The 24,960-nt window shown below is 43.7% G+C and overlaps 1 protein-coding gene across 4 annotated transcripts in view; it reads right to left on the bottom strand.

The window, feature by feature from the left end:
• Positions 1-20,844, bottom strand: part of NCOA6 (nuclear receptor coactivator 6) — a 70,172-nt gene extending 49,328 nt beyond the window's left edge. For 3 of the 4 annotated variants that reach the window (XM_075118829.1, XM_075118830.1, XM_075118831.1), the window contains exons 1-4: positions 20,700-20,844; positions 11,539-11,656; positions 4,371-4,525; positions 3,092-3,370 (exon numbers count right to left, since the gene is read on the bottom strand). In XM_075118829.1, the coding sequence (XP_074974930.1) occupies positions 3,092-3,326 (235 nt within the window). In that variant the 5' untranslated portion in view covers positions 3,327-3,370; positions 4,371-4,525; positions 11,539-11,656; positions 20,700-20,844. Of the gene's footprint in view, positions 1-3,091; positions 3,371-4,370; positions 4,526-7,273; positions 7,296-11,538; positions 11,657-20,699 lie in introns of those variants that run through there. The other variant, XM_048820720.2, reaches the window with a different exon arrangement.
• Positions 20,845-24,960: the final 4,116 nt, after the last annotated feature.

Here is a 24,960-nt window from a genome sequence, read left to right as displayed (position 1 = left end):
GTATCTGCAGACATTGCCTCAAGGGTAAATTATTTAATCCTCCCTTTCACATTGATGTAAAGAACTAATTCTTCTGCCATTTCCTTTTCTTTTATCAATAGCTCTTTATTGTTCTATCCTATCAAAAACCTTGTTGGATCTCATTTTATACTTCTAAAAAACATTTAAAAGATCTCATTACTGGTTTTAATATACCTAGTTATTAGTGATTCATTTTCCCTTCTTGCTTTTCAAATACTATTTATCTCAGGTTCTTATACATGTCTCACAAAGATGCAGTTTATATCCCCTATACTTTCGGAGCTCTATTTTGTTCTAAAAATCAGCTTAAACAATTTGCCACTCGTTCACATTAATTTTAAAAGCTTTAGTTTCACATAGAACCATGCATTTTTAAAACCAATTCCTTCACTTCTTCTAAAGCACCTATTGCCATAGTTTATAATATATGCTATAACAGAGTGGGATTTGCTCAAATTAAATACAGATCCACCCTAGTGCTTAAAGGCAATGAAAAGACTCCCAATGTTGGATCATATTAAAGAAGTTCTGTATTAAAATCACAAATGTGTTTGATTCCCCATAGTTTAAATTCCAGGGTATTACTAATTAAGAGGTCTCCTGGTTTTTGGTACTGTTTCTCTCCCTCTATGTGTGAAACTTGCAAGCTGCTAATTGTGTTAGTACATTCTAAGACGGAGTCTGTTCTCAAAGCAAGTCTCTGTAACAACAACTACTCACACAGAGAGAGACTCAAAGCAATACTCTGTAACAACAGAAACAGCACCCAGAGACTCCCCACCCTTTTGTTGTATTCATCTCGCTTTGTTAACAATTGTGATTAAAATAGAGATAGAGGATGTATGTGGATGGATGCTTGGTGTGGATAATAACTGAATGACCAGGGAGGTGCCAGCCTAAGAATCCAGTGTCCATCGGCTGAAGAAGGCGTCAAGTGGAAATAACCAGGGGCCCCCGGAGGGCAGATGGAATCCGCCCAACAGCCTCAAGAATGGGAGAACCAAAGAACAGGATAACATCTGGCAGCACAGAGCAGTCAGGAATGAGCCATCTGCTGATTGATTGAGCAACAGCATGATGAAGCAATTCCCATAGATTGGCACAGGAAGAAATTCCTATAAAAATGCACTCTAGAAAGTGAGAACTTTGGGGTCTGATTCTGCAAACCAACTTCCAGGAGCATCAGATGAGCATCTGGCAAGGCCCTGCTCCCTCCTCATGTCCAGGCCACTTGGCCAGTGGCTTGGCATGAGCAACTCTAAGGCTGGTAACTATGATAACAACCTTGCAGAACGTGTGTGTGTGTGAATAAATATGAAATTGAATGGAATGTTATAGCTAACTGCTTACTAGAATTCTTTCTGTATTCACAATAAATGTGGCATTTTGCCTTTTCCCCTTTAATAAGATTCTACTGGTTTTTATTTTATTGGTAGAACACCAATTCCCACTGAAACTGATGGATCAGTTCCTGACTAAGGTACAGGAGGAGGAGATTAACACGAGGTGAAAAGGATTTTTTGGGGGAGCACTCTAGAATTGGTAGATCAATTACATTATAATTACTAATGACCCTACACTGCGGAAAGAGGTCCAGGATAACGCAGAAAATATTTAAAACTCTGACCGATAGCGTAAATGGTCCAATATTCAAACACACAAAATTGACTAGATGGAATAGAGGGGTCGAATCTTAATTCAAGCATGTGGAGCGAGAAAAAGAACCTTCCACAGAATCTGAGACAGATTTCTGAGAGTCTACCCCCCAGAGAATCCAAAGGGGTGTAGCACAAAAATATTCCATAGGGGAAATGCATTAAGGAGAAAGAGCCTCTTACAATAAAGCATGTCTTCATGGGGAAATTATACTGGTGTAAAAAAAGGTGTCATTTTAAACTGCTATAGTTATATGGGTGTAGCCTCCTTATTCAGTTTATCTTATGTTGCTTGGGAAGAGGTTTAAGCTAAACCAAAAAATCCACTTATATTGGAATAAGAACATCCACACAGGGGTTCATACCATTAAAAAACTTAAATTTCGTTTATAGCTTAATTTAATTATATGTGGTACAACTGGTAAAACTTTGTTTAGACAAACCCAAAAAAGAGTAAAATTCCTTACACAGATCTTTATTCTAGAGAACTAAAGTTCTCTAATAGCTGGAAAGAACCTTAAAAAGTCATAGTAAGCCTGGTATCTACAAAAAGTATGCAATAAAAACTATTTTAAAAGACTATAAGAAATGACTGACAAAAATAGTGAAGATCCTGGGGAAAACCAGCATATATTATGGACCTCTTTGCTGGTATTGATAGCCACATTAAAGGGAAGCTGTAGGAAGTTTTCAGCTGCATACTCAATTCCAGGGTATCTCAGAAAATCTATGGGTGCAGACAGGACATGGGCCAAAATACTATAAAACAAATATGTATGTAACTTTTGGTGAAAAGAGAGTTAAAAAGTTGACAGTAGGATATGGGAATTCAATAAGTGGGAGGAAAAATGCTGAACTAATAATACAATCATAATGATTTTAAGCAGCTAAAGAATTTCAGAACACGTTTTCGCTCTATGCTGTCCAGAGGAAAAGTACTGTAAACTTTTACAAAAAAAAAATAATCCCAATAATTTATTACAGTCTAGAGCAGTGGTTCCCAAACTAGGGGGGGGCCGCTTGTTCAAGGAAAGCCCCTGGCGGGCCGGGCCGGTTGTTTACCTGCCACGTCCACAGGTTCGGGCTATCGCGGCTCCCACTGGCCACGATTTGCCGTTCTCAGCCAATGGGGGCTGTGGGGAAGCGGCATGGGCCAAGTAATGTGCTGGCCGCCCTTCTGGCAGCCCCCATTGGCCTGGAGCGGCGAACAGCGGCCAGTGGGAGCTGCGATCAGCTGAACCTGCAGATGTGGCAAGTAAACAAACCAGCCCGGCCCGCCTGGGGCTTTCCCTGAACAAGCGGCACCCGTAGTTTGGGAACCACTGGTCTAGAGTACCTTAATTTAGAATATGATGTGCATGTGTGAGAGAGAGAAAAGGAAACAGAAGTTGAAAAGTGACAAGAAAATGGATTACCCATGTGTAAAAGACCAGGTACATTCTTCAATATGATATCCAGTTTCTGTTTAAAGTCTCTGTCATCTATATTTCCTTTAAAAGCGACAAAGATGGTGGAACCTTCACAAGTACCATCCTGTTTCAGGTCATCTTCTTCCAGTCTGGAGTCAAAATCCACCTCTAAGTCTTCCATAGTTGAGGAGAGCAAGGAAGTGTAGGTTTCTTTTAAGTTAGGTAGATCATCCAAAACCATGGCTATTTTCCAGCAATGCAAGCCAGTCAGACGTTAAGGAGATGCTTTGAAGGAAATAATAATAATAATGCATTGTAAAATAGGTACAACTGGGCAACTAAACCAAAACCATGATACATAATCTGAGCACTAGAAATTATTTTCTAGGGGAACAAGGACAGTAAAGTGCTATTGTGTTACATTTCTTACATGTGATCCCAGTGCAGATTATTCTAAGATACTGTGGTACAACAGTAACTGTCTGTTGGTCCAATAAAAGATATTCTTTCACCCTCCTGGTCTCTTCAAAAGAAAGCAGAACTGGAAGAGGGGGAGAAGGGCAGCAACCCTGAAGCTGCTCAGAAGACCACCAATGGCCTCCACTACAGCTGGAGAGATCATTGCTACTCCACCGTAGTGTCTTCACCACTACCACAACTCCACACACACCATTTGGAGCAACAGATGGTAGGATACAGGTAGCAGCAGTAGAACTAAGGCAGCATGCTTCCAATTTTTTTCCCTTCTCTCTCTAGCCACAAATATTTAAAGCGTTAAAGAGGAGACATGAATCAGGCAGGAAGAGTTATGGTAGACAGATAGAATGGTCCTTGCACTCTGATGTAACTTTTCTTAATTTTATGCAGCTATATATGTAGCACTAACAGTATGCTTTATAATTTTATATTGATATTGGCCCTCAAAAACTTCTATTATAGCTAATACCTGTAGTAAGATTTTCCTAAAGCATTACTAGAGGGGGACCAGCCAGTTTGATAAAGAAAACCAATACGGATTCAAATTTAGAGGCAACCATTGCAAGAGAGTTAGGTGTGAGTGCCAAGGTGTCCTTGTCAACAGATATTTTGAGCAGTTCAGGGCACCTTGGAGAAGACTAATTATAAAAATGAAAACAATAGATGCCAAATCAGAGAAGGCTACAGAACTCTTTGAAACCCTGGCTGCTAAAGTTACAAAGAATACAGACAGAATAAAGGAGCCAACTTTTCCACTGCCACCATGGAAAGCACACAGAGGCTGCCAACAAGAAAATAAACAACTCACCAGGCGACCCAATATCAGGGGCTGCAAGACAAACAAGCTGATCTTGAAAATCGTAGCCATCGTAATATCAGGATTGTTGGTCTGCCAGAGAAAACTCAAGGGAGTTGGTTCACAGAATTCTTCAGAACTTGACTATCAGAAGTACTCAAGTTGACCTGTAAAGGTAACCAGTTAAAAATCAATTACACTCTCATCCCAGTACCAGAAAAGGGAGAGCACCTGGTACTGATCCCAAAGCACTACTTTGCAGACAAAATGCTTGTGGTTAGACACTGCCAGGAAATTGTAAAATTTAAAAACATTCCTTAAATAGTTAGTTAGTTCTCCAATATTTTTATATGGAGATAGAATGAAATGGCAAGTTTTTAACCAAGCCAAAGGCAATTCCACGGTTTGAAAATGCAATAGGTACTCCTTTACCCAGGAGGACTTTATTATAATGCATACTCACAAGAGAACTGAATTAAGAATGCACAGGCAACTATAGGCCTACCATTTCTTAACTTTGCAACCTTAATGTTATTTCAATATAGTTGTGTGTGTGATACAATATGCACACATATGTAGGTCTTGTTTATATTCCTCCTGGAAGACACTAGAGACAATCAAATGCCAAGGACCAGTAGCATGACAACGCACATATTAAAAGGAGTGAGGAAACAAAACCTGGAACAATTAAGAGAAGAGATTTTTAGTTACTGTTTAAAACTGTGGTTTTTGTTTTATTGTGTATTTTTGTTTTGTTTACACTTATTAAACTGACTAAATGCCTGAATAAACTTCTGGGGGAAAAGATCTCTAGAATTCAATACACCTGCCTTAAATTAAGACTTGAGAAAGCCCCACTATCCTTCTCTGCACCTTCAGCAGGAAAGTAATAAGAACATAAAAACTGCCATATTGGGTCAGATCAAAGGTCCATCCAGCCCAGTATCCTGTCTGCCGACAGTGGCCAATGCCAGGTGCCCCAGAGGGAGTGAACCTAACAGGTAATGATCAAGTGATCTTTCTCCTGCCATCCATCTCCACCCTCTGACAAACAGAGGCTAGGGACACCATTCCCTACCCATCCTGGCTAATAGCCATTAATGGACTTAACCTCCATGAATTTATCTAGTTCTCTTTTAAACCCTGTTATAGTCCTAGCCTTCACAACCTCCTCACATAAGGAGTTCCACAGGTTGACTCTGCTGTGTGAAGAACTTTTATTTGTTTTAAAACTGCTGCCCATTAATTTCATTTGGTGGCCCTTTGTTCTTATATAATGGGAACAAGTAAATAACTTTTCCTTATTCACTTTCTCCACACCACTCATGATTTTATATACCTCTATCATATCCCCCCTTAGTCTCCTCTTTTCCAAGATGAAAAGTCTGAGCCTCTTTAATCTCTCCTCATATAGACCCGTTCCAAACCCCTAATCATTTTAGTTGCCCTTCTCTGAACCTTTTCTTATGCCAGTATATCTTTTTTGAGATGAGGAGAGCACATCTGTAAGCAATATTCAAGATGTGTGCGTACCATGGATTTATATAAGGGCAATAAGATATTCTCCACCTTATTCTCTATCCCTTTTTTAATGATTCCTAAAATCCTGTTTGCTTTTTTGACTGCCGCTGCACACTGCGTGGACGTATTCAGAGAACGATCCACGATGACTCCAAGATCTGCTTCCTGATTAGTTGTTGCCAAATTAGTCCCTCATATTGTATGTGTAGTTCGGGTTATTTTTTCCAATGTGCATTACTTTACATTTATTCACACTAAAATTCATTTGCCATTTTGTTGCCCAATCACTTAGTTTTGTGAGATCTTTTTGAAGTTCTTCACAATCTGCTTTGGTCTTAGCTATCTTGAGCAGTTTAGTATCATCTGCAAACTTTGCCACCTCACTGTTTACCCCTTTCTCCAGATCATTTATGGATAAGTTGAATAGGACTGGTCCTAGAACTGACCCTTGGGGAACACCACTAGTTACCCCCAGTGATGAGCTGCCAAAATCTTAACAACTGGTTCCAAATAAAAAGTTCTGATTTAAGGGATGTGCCCCAGTATGTATTTTTTGTACCAATAGGGTTACCATACTTCCATATTTTCCCAGGAGGAATTTTTAAAATTTAAAAATTTAAGCGATTTAAGAACCAAAAAGCCTGACCTGTCCGGGAAAATACGGATGTATGTTAACCCTGCCTAAAGTACTTTTTTTAAAAAGATGGGCCTGAACTAGAAATGAGCTCCGTTTCACATGTGTGGGTCCCCGCCACTCCCTGGGGGTGTGCTAGGGTGACCAGATGTCCCGATTTTATAGGGACAATCCTGATTTTGGGGTCTTTTTCTTATATAGGCTCCTATTACCCCCCACCCTCTGACCTGATTTTTCACTGATAAACATCTTGCGACGACGGCTACAGCAGGGCCATGCGAATGCCTCTTCTCACTTTTAGGTGACATTGTGAACAAGAAGCAAGCAATAACTTCATCTCCTGCTGTCTGGTCACCCTAGGGTGTGCACATGTGTGGGTCCCAGCTGCTCCCTGCCCCCCTCATTGAAGCAGGTGTGCAGGGTTACTGTCCTGGGAACTGCAGGGCACCAGTGGACGTGGGGCCAGCTGCAGACAGGGGTGTGGGGCAGGGCTGGCTGTGGGCAGGAAAGGGGGTGCAGAGTTAGCTGGAGGCAGGGGGTACATGGCTGGCTGCGGGCAGGGCAGGGGGTGCGGAGCTGGCTGGAGACAGGAGGGTGTGGGGCTGGCTGCGGGCAGGGGCGGCTGGAGACAGGGGCAGGCTGTGGGCAGGGGCGGCTGGAGACGGGCTGGCTGCAGGCAGGGGGTGCCTGGAGACAGGGCAGGGGGTGCGGGGGTGGCTGGAGGCAGGGGCTGGCTGCCAGCAGAGTGGTGGGTACTCACAGGGAGAGCAGCAGGGGACAGCCCAGGCCCAGCAGAGCAGCCGGGGACCCACCAGGCAGCAGCAGGAGCCCCAGGGCCAGGGGAGCAGCAGCAGCAACAGGGCTCGTGCCCAGGGCCAGGCGGCAGCCCACATGCCAGCACCCCTGGCAGCCGGAGGAGGAATTACATCACTTCCCAGCCAGAGCCCATCAAAGCCTCAGCGGCCCCTGCAGGGAAGCAGGTTAACAACCAGTTCCAAAACTGCTTCAAAATTTAACCACTGGTTCGCGCGAACCGGCTCCAGCTCACCACTGGTTACCCCTCTCCATTCTGAAAATTTACCATTTATTATTGGTCAGACACAATATTGCATGTATTTCTAAAGCTTTTTTTTTTCCCTCCCCAAAACAACTTTCAGGCCTTCTTAGTACTCATGAAGAATTAAATAAATAAAATAAAGGCAAAACCCAATATTCCTTCTTTGCAAATCTCTTTCAATAGGCAAACAGGAAGAGGCGTTGGAGGTAATTACAATGATGCAGCAAGCAAAGTGTGGTGGAGTTCAATCAATGTTCCACAATATACAGAACTCATTCCATTCTAAATAGCTGTTTAATCCTGTGATTTCTCTTTCAGTCTCTCCCATTATATCTGAAGCAGCAATTCTTCACAGACTGTGGGTCAAACAAACCCATGGCCCTTTTAAATTGTGATATTAGAATCTTCAGAAGAATGCTGCAGCTCAAATTGCAATACATCATCCTGATCTTAACATACCCAGATTTGACAGGATTTGTGAAAATTAGGGATGACAAGCGATTAAAAAAATTAATCACAATTAACTGTGTGATTAAAAAGATTAAATGCACTGTTAAACATTAATAGAATGTCATTTATTTAAATATTTTTGGATGTTTTCTACATTTTCAATTATGTTGATTTAAATTACAACACAGAATACAAAGTATACAGCGCTCACTTTATATTTATTTCTGATTACAAATATTTGCACTGTAAAAAACAAAAATAGTATTTTTCAATTCACCTAAGTACCGTAGTGCAATCTATTTATCATGAAAGTTGAACTTACAAATGTAGAATTATGTACAAAAAATTACTATATTCAAAAATAAAACAATGCAAAACTTTAGAGCCTACAAGTCACTCAGTCCTATTTCTTGTTCAGCCAATCGCTCAGACAAACAAGTTTGTTTACATTTGCAGGAGATGATGTTATTGCCTATTTCTTGTTCACAATGTCACCTAAAAGTGAGAAGAGGCATTCGCATGGCCCTGCTGTAGCCGTCGTCGCAAGATATTTACATGCCAGATGCGCTAAAGATTCATATGTTCCTTCATGTTTCAACCACCATCCCAGAGGACATGCGTCCATGCGGATGACAAGTTCTGCTCGATAACAATCCAAAGCAGTGCGGACCGATGCATGTTCATTTTCATCATCTGAGTCAGATGCCACAAGCAGAAGGTTGATTTTCCTTTTTGGTGGTTTGGGTTTTGTAGTTTCCGCATTGGAGTGTTGCTCTTTTAAGACTTCTGAAAACAGGCTGCGCACCTCCTCCCTCAAATTTTGGAAGGCACTTCATATTCTTAAACCTTGGGTCGAGTGCTGTACTATCTTTAGAAATCTCACATTGGTGCCTTCTTTGCGTTTTGTCAAATCTGCAGCGAAAGTGTTCTTAAAGCGAACAACATCTAGTGAGTCATCATCCGAGACTACTATAACAAAATCGATGGCAGAATGCAGGTAAAACACAGCCAGAGACCTACAATTCTCCCCCAAGGAGTTCAGTCACAAAAGTAATTAACACATTTGAGTGTCATCAGCATGGAAGCATATCCTCTGGAATGGTGGCTGAAGCATGAAGGGACATATGAACGTTTAGCATATCTGGCACGTAAATACCTTGCAATGCTGGCTACAAAAGTCCCATATGAATGCCTTTTCTCACTTTCTGGTGACACTGTAAATAAGAAGTGGGCAGCATTATCTCCCATAAATGTAAACAAACTTGTCTGTCTGAGCCATTGGCTGAACAAGGAGTAGGACTGAGTGGACTTGTAGGCTCCGAAGTTTTGCATTGTTTTGGTTTTGACCATAGTTATGTAACACAAAAATTGACATTTGTAAGTTCAAGTTTCATGATAAAGAGGTTGCACTACAGTACTTGTATGAGGTGAATTGAAATATACCGTTTCTTTTGTTTATCATTTTACAGTGCAAATATTTATAATAAAAAATAATAGAGTGAGCAGTGTACACTTTGTATTCTGTGTTGTAACTGAAATCAATATATTTGAAAATGTAGAAATACATCCAAAATATCTAATAAATTTCATTTGGTATACTATCCTTTAACAGTGTGATTAAAACTACAATTAATCGCAATTAATTTTTTTTAGTTAATCGCAGGAGTTAACTGCAATTAATCGAAAGCCCTAGTTAAAATTAGAAGCACGGCAGACAACACTTCACAGGTGCTAATATAATATAGTTTCCTAAATCTGAAATGATCACAGGCACTGTTTCACTTAACAAGGAAAAATCATGCTGAATGGGCGTTTTGAGCTTTTCTTTACATTTGGGTTATGATCTAAGACTACATCTACACTGTACCATAGTGCGGACTATGGGGTGTGATTTGCAGAGGGCACCAACGGGTTGTGCACTAACTGCCACATGTGGACACTGCTCACACAAACTAAAAGGTTTGCATTAACTACCTGGTTTGCATTAACACAGTCCTGTTAGAAAGAGAAAGAAAATGACTGTTCCACTGAGGATACATGTGTAAACAGTTACTGGACCAGAGGCTGCAGTCCAGTGATTAGGGCACCCACATGGGAGATAGGAGACGCAGGGTCCACTCCTTGTTCTCCAATCACTCTTTCATTATTTATCCACAGTGGAACAGCTCCAACAGGAGAGATTGAGGGAGCCCCTCATCAGAATATCTCACAGCTCAGTGGTTAGAGCACTCTCCTGAGGGATAGGAGACCCCTGTTCAATTTTCTCCCCCAGCAGGGAGGAGAGACTTGATCCTGGGTCTCAGATATCCCAGGTGGGTGCTCTAGCCACTGGCCTAAAAAGTTAGAAAGTGGGTACCACAACCTCCTCCTCTTCTGGAGGTTTTCTGTGGATTGAGGCAGGCGCCTAACTCACTCCTGCTAAGAAACTACTTAGGCCCCTAAGCTGCCTGATTCTAGGAGAGGGGTTCCCACTTGTGGATTGCTAAAGAGAGATAAGCATGGAAGCCGGACAGCAGAGAGTTGCCTATCTCTGAGAGAGGGAGGGGGGTTAGCACACACCCCACTGTCAGTACCTCCCACTGGCTAGCTTAGGCAGCTCACCACCCTGTATACTGACCTTTTTGGATTGCATTCTAAAATGTCTCTCTCTCCTCTTTCACTGAATAGGGTGCCTAACTCAGAGTTTGTGGATTGCACTGTTATTCCTGTGATACTCTAGACACCTAAAGGTTGTAAAAGTTGCCTGCTGTGATACTCAGTGTTGTAATGCCCAAGTTCCTTCCTGAGCCCCACCCTCACTACCTAATCAAGTCTACAGAACACAACACCACCACCACACTTAGACAACTGACTGTCCATGACCACATTGTATGGCTTTATTCCAGGCATCTAAGAGCATCACAGTTATAACACACCTAATCTATTAAAACTTTCGCCATATTGCATCACTTTTGGCACAAATCCTGTAAAAACTTAAAAGAAGTAAACTGCAGTCTGCTCTGTATTAATACTGCATGCACAAAAAGCAGAGGCAAAGAGGAACCAATGTTATAATGCATAAAAATTTCTGAAAAGAAAAACTCAAGTATATACTAGATTTCACTTTAGGAAAAAATGTGAACGAGTGTTTCGTTTCAGAAATGTATACAAACTGTCACTTACTGAGCTCTAACCTTTGCTCCCCATGGCAATAGGGACTGGGAACATCATGCAAGCAGCACAGTCCCTCTCACTGAAAGGAGGGTGTACAGGTACATACTTCATGTTGATCACTTGTAACCCCATGTGGCAGACTGAAAAACCAGCTCCAGAGAGAACAGATTCCTGACCTCCACTTCAAAAATGAAAGAAAAGGAGTACTTGTGGCACCTTAGAGACTAACCAATTTATTTGAGCATGAGCTTTCGTGAGCTACAGCACTGTGACCAAGGACCATCGAGTTGAAAAAAGGTTTTTTGTTTTTTTTTAAGAATGGAAAACAGAAGACCTCAAAAAGCCACACATACGCTTTTACTTACCAAGATGATCCCCCCAGAGACTTCCTTAATTTATGCCATTTATGCAGCTCTTTGTTAACCCCAGACTACTAAGTATTTTTAAACAATAGTATCCTCCAGCAGTGCTCAAGCGAAAACCCTGAAAGAAAACACAAAACAAAAGAAGTAGTCTATATGATACAAATCTATCCCAAAATAGCCAGTGTTTTTAGTGAAAAAACTTTTTTAAAATAATAAAACACTGAAATATTTTACTGCAAAAACCAAAACTGCTTACCACTTGTATTTATAATACAAAATATTCTGTAGATGGTAGGAACATAATTATTGTGCTGATATTAGAATATAAATGGTATAATTCATAAAAATTGAAACTCAGTAATTGTGACAATTTCAGGATATTCTCTAGGAAAATTCTGTGCCTGCCTCTACTGTTCCTCTGGAGTTGCTCACTAGGAAGGATGACCCCAAAAACAGAAACTGAGGAAGAGGTAAGAAGAGACTGAAAGCTCAGAAAGGTGGAGAGCTTCAAGTTTATATGACATCTACTAGCCAGACACCAATACAAAACAGGATCCAGGGCTACCACCAAAGCAGAAAGCCAACATGGTCTCCTTCCCAGCAGCTGGCAGCAGGGAGATAGGAACCTCACTAGAACACTGCCCTTGGAATTAGTTAGTGGAGCTCTGGTCTCCCTCCCTATCTTTCACATGTATCTTTGAGCTCTCCCTCTGGGTAGATGTTTAGTAAATTTTTCAAGCCCTGCATACTTAGAAACACGAGTCAAAAAACACTGCAGAAGAAGTTACCATCTTGGCCTGGGAGGTGAGGTATTAGGGCTGTTGATTAATTGCAGTTAACTCAAGTGATTAACTAAAAAAAATTAATCATAATTAATCGCAGTTTCAATCACACTGTTAAACAATAGAATAACAATTTATATTTATTAAATATTTTGGAATTTTTAACATATATTTTCAATTATATTGATTTCAGTTACAACACAGAATGCAAAGTGTACACTGCTCACTATATTATTTTTATTACAAATATTTACACTGTAAAATAACAAAAGAAACGGTATTTTTCAATTCACCTCATACAAGTACTGAAGTGCAACCTCTTTATCATGAAACTTGAACTTACATATGTCAATTTTTTTGTGTTACATAACTACAGTCAAAAACAAAACAACGCAAAACTTCAGAGCCTACAAGTCCACTCAGTCCTACTCCTTGTTCAGCCAATTGCTCAGACAAACAAGTTTGTTTACATTTATGGGAAATAATGCTGCCCGTTCTTATTTACAGTGTCACCAGAAAGTGAGAATAGGCATTCATATGGGACTTTTGTAGCCAGCATTGCAAGGTATTTACGTGCCAGATATGCTAAACGTTCATATGTCCCTTCATGCTTCAGCCACCATTCCAGAGGATATGCTTCCATGCTGATGACGCTAGTTAAAAAAATAATGCGTTAATTACATTTGTGACTGAACTCCTTGGGGGAGAATTGTAGGTCTCTGGCTGTGTTTTACCCGCATTCTGCCATCGATTTTGTTATAGTAGTCTCGGATGATGACTCACTAGATGTTGTTCGCTTTAAGAACACTTTCGCTGCAGATTTGACAAAACGCAAAGAAGGCACCAATGTGAGATTTCTAAAGATAGTACAGCACTCGACCCAAGGTTTAAGAATATGAAGTGCCTTCCAAAATTTGAGGGAGGAGGTGCGCAGACTGTTTTCAGAAGTCTTAAAAGAGCAACACTCCAATGCGGAAACTACAAAACCCAAACCACCAAAAAGGAAAATCAACCTTCTGCTTGTGGCATCTGACTCAGATGATGAAAATGAACATGCATCGGTCTGCACTGCTTTGGATTGTTATCGAGCAGAACTTGTCATCCGCATGGACGCATGTTCTCTGGGATGGTGGTTGAAACATGAAGGAACATATGAATCTTTAGCGCATCTGGCATGTAAATATCTTGCGACGACGGCTACAGCAGGGCCATGCGAATGCCTCTTCTCACTTTTAGGTGACATTGTGAACAAGAAGTAGGCAATAACATCATCTCCTGCAAATGTAAACAAACTTGTTTGTCTGAGCGATTGGCTGAACAAGAAATAGGACTGAGTGACTTGTAGGCTCTAAAGTTTTGCATTGTTTTATTTTTGAATATAGTAATTTTTTGTACATAATTCTACATTTGTAAGTTCAACTTTCATGATAAATAGATTGCACTACAGTACTTAGGTGAATTGAAAAATACTATTTTTGTTTTTTACAGTGCAAATATTTGTAATCAGAAATAAATATAAAGTGAGCGCTGTATACTTTGTATTCTGTGTTGTAATTTAAATCAACATAATTGAAAATGTAGAAAACATCCAAAAATATTTAAATAAATGACATTCTATTATTGTTTAACAGTGCAATTAATCCTGCAATTAACCACAATTAATTTTTTTTATTGTGAAATTAATCACAATCAATGTTTTTAATTGTTTGACAGCCCTAGATGTAATGTTAAACACAAATTGAGACTTGAAGTGGCAAAAATCTACAGGGTCTCCACCTAAGATGACACAGTGCCAGGATTAAGTAACAGTTTAGGTAGAAGGTCACGTGCATAAAGACTGGTCTCTCTCTCCAAATAATGTAGTAAGAGGGATGGCCAGAGACATTGTGAGACAGTGAAATAATCTTAAAGATCTTAGGTAGAATTATGATACATTTGAGAGAAGTGCAGTTGATGTTTAATACTTTATTTTAAACACACATCAATATTAGATGTAACTGATCACTTGCCAGGAATTTGCTATGTGAACTGCAGAGGCTGAGGTGAATTGTTATGAAGTTCCCGCAGTGGATGTTTTACACTTCCCCTTTATGCCTAGCATTAATGGTATAAGCCACCATGGCTAAACTTAACTTAAAATATTAGGAAAAGATAAGTTCTTGGCGACCATCCAGAAGTTAATGGCTACAATTAAGATTATCATAATGTTTAAATTAGAGTTTGTAGCAATAAATATTAAACAGGTTCGAGAACTGTTGACTGTTTATATTATTCAGCCAACAGCTCTTCCCATAATCCTGGTTTCAGAGTAACAGCCGTGTTAGTCTGTATTCGCAAAAAGAAAAGGAGTACTTGTGGCACCTTAGAGACTAACCAATTTATTTGAGCATAAGCTTTTGTGAGCTACAGCTCACAACTCACGAAAGCTTATGCTCAAATAAATTGGTTAGTCTCTAAGGCGCCACAAGTACTCCTTTTCTTTTTCCCATAATCCTGAAACAATAAAATTTTGCAAAAAAAAAAAAATAATAATAATAATCTTTCTTCCATATTTCCACAATGTGTGAAGATGCAATTTGTTAGGATGTAGGTGATCTTGGGTGTGAGGCATATTGATATGCTTTAGTGGAACTGTATTATGTTTTAAAATTCCATAATCTTCTTTGAAATTCACTGAAAAGAGTGATTCTAGATGATGTCCCTTGACATAGTTCCATCACCTGAGACATTGTAACTTTTATTGTACATAAAGCCAACTGATCAACTCTCCAGGCGTGACCAAAGAATAAGGAAGAGAGGACGTAACTTTGGAAACAAATTCCAATTGCAACTAGTCACTTACCTAAAAAGACTAATATTTTCACAGGTTAGGTCCAAATAAAGGGAGATTTCCCGCCTACCCTACCCTGCCCAACCCTGCCCATTTATCACAAATTAATTTAAAGCGTCACCATTGTTCTTGGAACTGGCATCCTGTAAAACTGAATACCCGAATTGTGAATTACAATTAGCCAAATTGTTAGCGTCATGTGAAAGAGAACATTTCCATTTGGAAACCATACAAATACAATTTTCTGTTCCATAAGAAAGTCAGGGTTTTATAGTAATGCAGCATTTCATTAAGATACACAGGCACACTCAAACAGTCATTAAACATACACAGTGAAATAATCAGTTAATTAAAATTACATGTATTTTTCTGAAAATAAACAGTGCTTTAGTTTGATTTTCCAAGTGCAGCTAAGGAACTAATTTTTAATTATGGAGAGATAGCTTGTCACAACATTGACTATGGACTTTCTACTGAAAGGTCACTTTACCCACAACTAAACAGATTTGGCTCAAGGTTCTCATAATTACTTCTGCCAGAAAAGTCTTGGTAGCATTTATAAAATTTGGGTGTAATCAGACCAGGAATTCATGTTTTGAAATAAAAAGGTTTTAACTGCAAGCTTTTTTGCCAACTATTAAGGACAGCTTGGCTGAAGAACTCCAAATCTGATTTATTCTGCTGTCCCCGCTGTGAAAGTATTCTATGAACAAGTCTGCAAAAGTCCAGAAATTCTAAAATAGTCCATGTTTTAATGTACAAAAATACAGCACTAAGATACTACGAACAATTTGAACATCAAAGCTTCTGCATGAGACTGACAAATCCAATTGCCAGCAGCAACTAAGAGAATTTTCCCTGACAAGTAAGAAGGCATGTCAATTTTTGCACAATGTTAGCGTTCATTTTTAAATACATGTATTTTTAATCTTCAAAGTTAAGGTCTTTTTGTACCTGAGCCCACATACTGATGTGTTCCTGATTCTGCAAACAACACTAGTGTCTTCTACTGCTTCAGCTTTGTCAGACAGAGGAAGAGTGAAATTAGCAAGACTGTTTTAAGAAAGCTGTGATCAGCAGTGAAGCTGAGAAGAATCATGTCAATTTCATTTTGCTACTGTCTAGGAAACCTATGACCCATAGGAGAGGCAAACACTGAAGCTGTTCACATGAGAGGACCAAAAGAAACAGAGAGAGAGAAAGAGGGAGTAAGAGATTTTCCTACACTGCAGCCAAGAGACTAGGCAAGGAGCATCATAGCAGAAAGCTCCAAATGCACAACTGTCAAGAAGCTCCAGAGTGGAGGGAAAAGAGTTAGAATTCTCTCTCTCTCTCTTCCCAACAACCAGAAGCAAGTTTGAGAGGACTGAAAAGGGAGAGGGGGTGAAGTGCAAGGAGACTTAAATTTTTTCAGATGCCTATTAGTGCGATACAAAAGGTACAGTCCCACAGAGGGCCCAGTACAATGTTGGATTTATTTTTCAAAATTATTTTATTTACACTTATCTAAAATTGCATATCCAAGGCTTGCAGTTACACAGCACTTAGTAGCCAGAGTGAAAAATATCTGTACCCCTCCCACACATGCACACAAATTGAACAAAATCAAAATAGAGCACTCTCAATCCAAAATAAGCACATTATACTGACAGGTGTTAGTTTTAACTTTTTAAACGCTAAACAAGTTGTCACCTGGTTATATAAGAGACTGCCCTCCTTCCTGTGTCATACTGCATCAATAACAGTAAACTGAGGCACTTAATCTGGAGCTCCCTCATGATAAAAAAGGAGACAGCTATTACCAGGGCATTATCCAGGCATTCCCCTCCATTCTCAAACTTCCTCCAAGTCCATTCAGATGCATTAACCTTCCAGTTACACTGCAATGTTCCACTATTTTTCTTTCTTTCTTTATTTTTGTTGTAGTAGTAGTAGTAGTAGTAGTAAATGTATTTACTGCTAGTGCAACCAGGAAGTTAGCAATTTAGCTATGATGGAATGAGCATGTTTTTGTTATTTTGGATTAAGGTAGGATACTGTCCATTTTAATTGTACGGGTTTCCAGAGCAAAGGAGGGGGGGCCTGCAAAAAACCCAACACTAATAATAGCATCCGCACTGAAAGGATAAAAAAAAATATTGAACTCTGGTGGACCAGTGGGTTGGAAGGAATTCAAGAGTCAAGGATCTCACCTTAAAAACCCTGCCACCAGCCCTCCTGTTAAATCAGAATCTTGTCTGATCTCTCAACTCCAGCAGTATCACACAAGGAGAGAGACTGATTTTAAAAGATAGAATCCAAAATAGTTAGAGCTTCATGAATTTAACACGCCACCTTGGATTAGACCTAAAAAAGCAATTATAAACTAGCATGCACCAAGGAGCACTGCCCAAAACACACCTTCTGCAAGAAGCACTGCTACTCTAGACAATCACAGAGCTGAAAAGGGGTGGCAAGGTTACTACTTGGAAGGAGAAGTCAGTGCCCTCCGAAGCAGAGATGAAAAATGTATATGCTTGGCCACTTCTACTATCTAGACAGCAGCTGGAGGTGGGAGGCATGGTTTCTCAGCAGGGTGCTGCCCCCCTGGACCTCAATGATGCACATTCATTGACATCTTTTGTATTGGCCTCAGGCTTACCAGATCTAGTATGTTTCAAGCCAGTCTTCCCCCAATGTTCCCAAAAGTTATTAAACGACCTTATGCCTGCACACAGTATAATGGGGTATGAGACTCATTTTCAGCGTTGAGTATTACACTGTCCAATGTTCTACATATTAGCATGTATACAAATTCACCACGGGAACAACCTATATAACTACAAATTAGCTTCTAAATAATGTAGTCTCTCTTGCGTAGGACAGAAACAAAAGCATCTTACCTACTGTACTTCAAATACACACCAACAACCTGTGCAACCCCTCTTTCCCAAATACAACCAAGTGATATCAGAATCTTCCAGTCATATTAACCCTTTGGCATCCTCAACAGTGCGGTTCCCTGCCGCTGCACACATCACAAACCCAGTACACCTACACAACTCAACTATGATTCAAACCATTACCTAAAATGCAGTGGATCTAGTACAAGACGTCTAATATTATAGACTTTTTAGATATTATAGATTAACTGACAAAACATACTGGTTTTAATGTTTAAACATTCATACTCAAGGTATACAGGGTTTAGTGGTGTCAACTCGGTGTCTTACTCAGACTTTTACTTACCTTGCATGGACAGTGTCCAGGGCAGCATTGAGGTTGTTTGTTGAAATGTAACTGTGCAGTTCCACATTTTTAAGTGTTAGGCCATTGAACGTTTAATCTTAGTTTAGAAATGCCTGGCTTTCCAACGTGTTTTGATTTTTGTTTTTAAGGGAGTAAATAACTATACCCCTCAGATTTGCCACTGTTATTAATGTAAGATTACCACATAAGCAGCAAGGCCACCACAGACAGTTCCTCTCCTGTAAGTTCTACCCAGGGGCAAGTTTGTCAGAGCATTACTGCCCCCAGAAGTAGCAACTGCAGGTCTCTCTCTAGGGTAAGTTTTAAGCCTGCTGAGGGACACTTTTATAAGTCCCAAGAGAATAGGAGGACTGTGAGCAGAAGCCAGAGTACGGTGCAGAAACCATGAAATATGACCTTAGTAGCAAAAGTTAGGATCACAGAACTACCACGCAAAAATGTCATGGTAAAGCCAGGACATTCTACGTTAATGTTAAAAGGAAGCAATACAGTTCAATGGATAGGATAGTAACATAAGGAGTCATGAGATTCATGTTCTAATTCCCAGCTCTGCTGTGAACTTGCTGTGTAACTGTAGGCAATGAGCCCAAAATGATCAAAAGCAACCAAGAATTTTGGGTGCCTGACTTGAACATCAACTATGTTCCTGAGGTGTTGACACACAACACTCCACATGAAGTCTATGGGAGCTCAAAGTACTCACCACCTCTGGAAAACAAAACCAAAAAAATAGACCATACGTGTCTAAAAGCTGAGCACGCAGAAGTTGCTGTTTCCATAATTAGAGGCCACTTTTGATCATTTCACTCTTTGTGGCCCAATTTCCCCATCTGTGAAGGATGAAGAATGATGCTTAGGTCCTGGATACCTTAATATCACCTTTGTAAAGCTACAATGAAAAATGCTCATGAGGGTTTAATATCATTATGATAACAACTTCACCATTATAGAAAAGACTGTATCTGAGATATTTTCCCTTTAAACTTTAAGTTATGCTACGTATTTGCATCTTAATTAAGATGTGCAATATGCAACTTTAAAATCCAGACAAGGCTCACAGGACTAAAATTGAACTTGTCATAACCAGAATAGGGAGCACAACTGCCCAAGCAGGACACCCTTATGAAATCAGAGAAACCCAGAACCCACCATTTTCTATGACCAGGTCACTTAATGCAGTTAACGTTCTAAAAATAATGCAGACCTTACAACAAGAGGACAGAAAGTTGCTCTATTAATTTATTTTTAAAAGGGGTGAAGGAGGATTAAAATAAATGCATGAAATATTGCCTGCATTTGTTCAGAAACTAGAAATAGGAAGGATAATGGATCAAGAAAGAAAAGTTACAGGATCCACCAATCCCCATATGCAACAGTATCACAAGTAAAGGCACAAGTAAAGGCAGGATATTGGATCTGAGGGTTGAACAACCTGTACCAGCCCAGCAATGCTATGTTCTTTGAAGTTTAAGTGATGACACGAACATGAATGGTCTAGCCAGTTCAACATTCAACACCCTCCTACTAAACTGTGCTGGATCCAGTTTAAGGTGTCCATAACTGCAAACTGCAGATGTAAGAAAGCCAGTAGACAGACTGACAAGACATGGTACCGATTCACAAACAAAGCATACCAAGTTTGCTGCAAAGCTGTGTTAACCCCCTAGGGAGAATGCTAGGAAACTGACACAAGTCCTCATCTCCCAGGTGCCTCTGGCTCAGACCTGGTCAAGCTGCTGACTGTGAATAACTGAGCCAGCTTTGTTCAGGGATCCAGGAGCACCACGACAGCGCAGGTGTGGACACTGCTGGGGCACCGAGCAGGGGGGCAGCCCCATCTCAGACCTGCAGTTTCTATACACGCTGGGACTTTTACAGGACCCTAAGGGAGTTCGGCACCCAAGCCACACTGAAATTCAACAGGAGAAGGGCGCCCCACGCCCTTAGGGTCCTTTACAAATCCCCGCCTTTAGTCCACCTAAGGGGCACCCCGCAAGGAATGAAACCCAAGCGAGAGCCCAGCCCCGCTACCCGCAGGAGCCGGGCCCGGGCAGCAAGAGCGGGGCCAGCCCCCACGCGCGGGGCCAGGCCTCGGCCCCCTCCCCCAGCCCCACGCTCCCCCCTTCCCCGGCCCGGGGCACCCCCGAGCCAGCCCGCTCTCCGGGCGCAGCCCCGCTCCGTGCCCGGCCTCTGCCCTCCTCGGGCCGGGCCCACTCCCGCTGACACTCCCGGCCCCGCCTCCGCCCCCCGGCCCTGTCAGGCCTACTCCCCGCGATCCCGCGGCCCGGCCCCGCCCTCACCTGGGGGAGCCTCCGCCGTGTCCGCGGCGGGCAGCGGACGGAGGACCCGGCCTTGGGCCCGTCGCACCGCGGGAGGGGGTCGACCCGCTAGCTGCCAAGCGCCCAGGACACCCACAGCAGCCCGGCCGCAGCTCCGCCTCCACCAGGCCACGTGACCGAGCGGGAGCGCGCCGGGAGACTGGCCAGCGCGCGCGTCGCGGCCGCGAGGAGCGCGCCTGTCGCCGGCCCTGGCTCTGCGCGCGCCGGGGCCGGAGAGTCGGGGAGCGTCTGACCCCCCCCCGCCCACTCACCCCAAAACACACAGCCTGACCCCCTCCCCCGCTGAGAACCTGACCGCCCCGCCCAGTCACCCCAAAACACACAGCCTGAACCCCACCCCCTCTGAGAACCTGACCGCCCCGCCCAGTCACCCCAAAACACACAGCCTGACCCCCTCCCCCGCTGAGAACCTGACCGCCCCGCCCAGACACCCCCAAAACACACAGCCTGACCGCCCCGCCCAGTCACCCCAAAACACACAGCCTGAACCCCACCCCCTCTGAGAACCTGACCGCCCCGCCCAGTCACCCCAAAACACACAGCCTGACCCCCTCCCCCGCTGAGAACCTGACCGCCCCGCCCAGACACCCCCAAAACACACAGCCAGACCCCCTCCCCCGCTGAGAACCTGACCGCCCCGCCCAGTCACCCCCAAAACACACAGCCTGACCCCCTCCCCCGCTGAGAACCTGACTGCCCCGCCCAGACACCCCCAAAACACACAGCCTGACCCCCTCCCCCGCTGAGAACCTGACCGCCCCGCCCAGTCACCCCAAAACACACAGCCTGACCCCCTCCCCCGCTGAGAACCTGACTGCCCCGCCCAGACACCCCCAAAACACACAGCCTGACCCCCTCCCCCGCTGAGAACCTGACTGCCCCGCCCAGACACCCCCAAAACACACAGCCTGACCCCCTCCCCCGCTGAGAACCTGACAGCCCCACCCAGACGCCCCCAAAACACACACCCTGACCCCCTTCCCTGCTGAGAACCTGACCGCCCCGCCCAGTCACCCCCAAAACAGACAGCCTGACCCCCTCCCCCGCTGAGAACCTGACCGCCCCGCCCAGACACCCCCAAAACACACAGCCTGACCCCCTCCCCCGCTGAGAACCTGACCGCCCCGCCACCCCCAAAACACACAGCCTGACCCCTTCCCCTGCTGAGAACCTGACTGCCCCGCCCAGACACCCCCAAAACACACAGCCTGACCCCACCCCCACTGAGAGCCTGACCGCCCCGCCCAGACACCCCCAAGGCACAGTCTGACCCACCCCATGAGCCCGACCGCCCTGCCCAGAGACCCCCAAAACACATAGCCTAAACCCCACCCACTGAGAACCTGACAGCCCCACCCAGACGCCCCCAAAACACACACCCTGACCCCCCCCCCACTGAGAACCTGACTGCCCCGCCCAGACACCCCCAGGGCACAGCCTGACCCGCCCCGTGAGCCTGACTGGCCCACCCAGACACCCGCAAAACACACAGCCTAACCCCCCCTACTGAGAACCTGACCACCCCGCCCAGACACACCCAAAACACACAGCCTGACCCCTCCCCCACTGAAAACCTGACTGCCCCGCCCAGACACCCCCAAAACACACAGCCTGAGCCCCACCCACTGAGAACCTGACTGCCCCGCCCAGACACCTCCAGGGCACAGCCTGACCTCACCCCGTGAGCCTGACCGCCCTGCCCAGACCCCCAAAACACACTGCCTGACCCCCCCACACTGAGAACTTGACTGCCCCGCCTAGACACCCCCAAAACACACAGCCTGACCCACCTGCCACTGAGAACCTGACCGCCCCGCCCAGACACCCAGGGCACAGCCTGACCCCACTCACAGACAATCTGATTGCCCTGCCAGACACCCTCAGGGCACAACCTGCCCCCGCCCGAGAGCCTGACCACCCCGCCCAGACACCCCCAGGGCACAGCCTGACCCCCACTGAAAGCCTAACCCCCCCAATGTCCCAGGGCAGTGTCTGACCCCCCTGAGTGTGCCCCCGACACCCGCAGGGCACAGCCTGACCCCCCCACTGAGAACCTGACTCACCAGATTCCACCTGGAGCATAGTCTGACCCCCCTCAAGTGGGCCCCTGAGACCCCCAGGGCACAGTCTGACCCCTCCACTCGGAGAAACTCCTGACACCCCCAGGGCACTGCCTGGCGTTCCCCCCACCCCCAGCATCAAAGACATCCCTTGGGTTGGGGACCTCCCCTCCAGCTGCTTGGGAGGACCCCTCAGTCCACACAGTGGAGAGGAGCAGGAAGGAAGATCATTCCTCTTCTCCATGGAGATAGCACCACTCCACAGCCACCTCTATTCACCCAAAACTCCCTCCCTCCCCCCCCATACACCACCCACTTAGCCTGAAATTATGAGAGATTCCCGCCCCATCCCTGCTGAGAGATCTGCACCCCACCATACATCCCTTCACCCCACTGAGCCAGGCTTTGCAATGAAACCCACATTAAAAGCCCTTCCCACACCAATGAGTGAGACTTGAGGAGAACACCCATCCTGCTCGGCACTTAGAGTGACCAGATGTCCCAATTTTTTACCAGCAGTCCCGATATTTGGGACTTTTTTTTATATGGGCTCCTATTACCCCCCATCCTGATTTTTCACACTTGCTATCTGGTCACCCTATAGGCACCCCTGATAACTACACACCCCTATGGCAGAATTGTACCTTTAACAACAGTATATCTACGTGAGAGGAAAATCTCCCTCCCACTCAGTGGAACAACAAAAGTTTTAAATACTGCCCTAAAATGTATCTCACTTGAGGAGCAGCCCCCCACAACTCCAAGGCACTGAGACTTGCCTCATACCTTATGACTTAGGATGCTGTTGGTTTTGTAACCAATTCTGCAAATAAACAGAAGACATTTCCTGGACCATGCTGTAAAGGAAAATGGAAACCTTTACAGAAAACTAGTAGGTAGTAATATGTGAATACCGATAGTGCTTCCCTCTGAGGATCTCAAAGCACTTAATAAACATTATTAGATCATGCCTCACAACATCTCTCGGGGGTAAGTATTGTTAGCTCTGTTTTACAGATGGGTAAACTGAGACACTTAGGCCATGTCTATATTACCGCTTTTGTCACTATAACCTATGTCGCCCAGGGGTGTGAAAAAAAACACACCCCTGAGCAACATAAGTTACACTGACAGAAGCGCCGGTGTGGACAGAGCTAAGTCAGAGGGAGAGCTTCTCCTGTGACATAGCTACTGCCGCTGCTGAAGGTGAATTTATGATGTCCATGAGAGAGCTCTCTCCTGCCTGCATAGAGTGTCTACACATGCGATCTTACAGTGGTGCAGCTGCATTGGTACAGCTGTGCCGTTGTAAACTCGCTAGTGTAGACATGGTCTTAGACTTGTCAAAGGTCACAATGGGGATTTTTAAAATGTGTGTCTATGGAGCTAATTAGTAGGTCCTCAGTACTGCAAACTGTTCCATATGGGCAGATCTCTGCACTTGTATGGAGAGCCAGTGACTTCAGTGAGTCTTTGCAAAGGATAAAGGTCTACCACCGCAGAATAGTTTGAAAGATCAGCAGCTACAGGATTTTGTGCCTAATGCCACAAACCTGTATTCATATGAGTAGTGCTAAGGTGAGACAGGACGTCTGTGACATTGGGAACAGAAGTCAGATCTTCTGCATGAACTCTCAGGCAACCAAGACTCAAATAGGGATTTAGGCCCAGATCCGCAGGGGTATTTAAGCTCCTAACTTCTGTTGAAATCAATGGAAGTTAGGAACCTAGCTACCATTGTGGATCTGGGCCTTATAGCTCAAGTCAACACCCTTTCTGGAGGTGCGTTCTTGGTGCTTTTCATTGGAGAACATTTGTTCATCTAGTCCCTTGGGCCCTGATCATCAAAGGATCTAGGCCTTTGGGAGTTAGGCACCTAAATACCTTTGAGGATCTGGGCTTTAGTACCTGTTTTTTTCCTCTGGGTCATACTGGCAGCCTTTGTCTGCCTACAGCCTGCTGAAAAATGAAGGAAAACTCGCTATGAGGGGATTCCTTCTGACATCTCAACAGAAGAGAGGGAGGGAGCCTCATTCAGAATCTGAGAAGAAGAGGAGTTTTAGGCACATTTAATTTTATGCCAGTGAGTTCCTGTTTGCCTGGAATATTGTTCATAAGAATAGCAGCTTCCTATGCTCTGGTTTATTCAATTTCCTATCTAT

This window comes from Caretta caretta, chromosome 13 (assembly GCF_965140235.1).
Source record: "Caretta caretta isolate rCarCar2 chromosome 13, rCarCar1.hap1, whole genome shotgun sequence".
NCBI classification, from domain to species: domain Eukaryota; kingdom Metazoa; phylum Chordata; order Testudines; family Cheloniidae; genus Caretta; species Caretta caretta.
The sequence above is the reverse complement of the archived record's forward strand: the minus strand, read 5'-3'. Positions and strand labels throughout refer to the sequence as shown.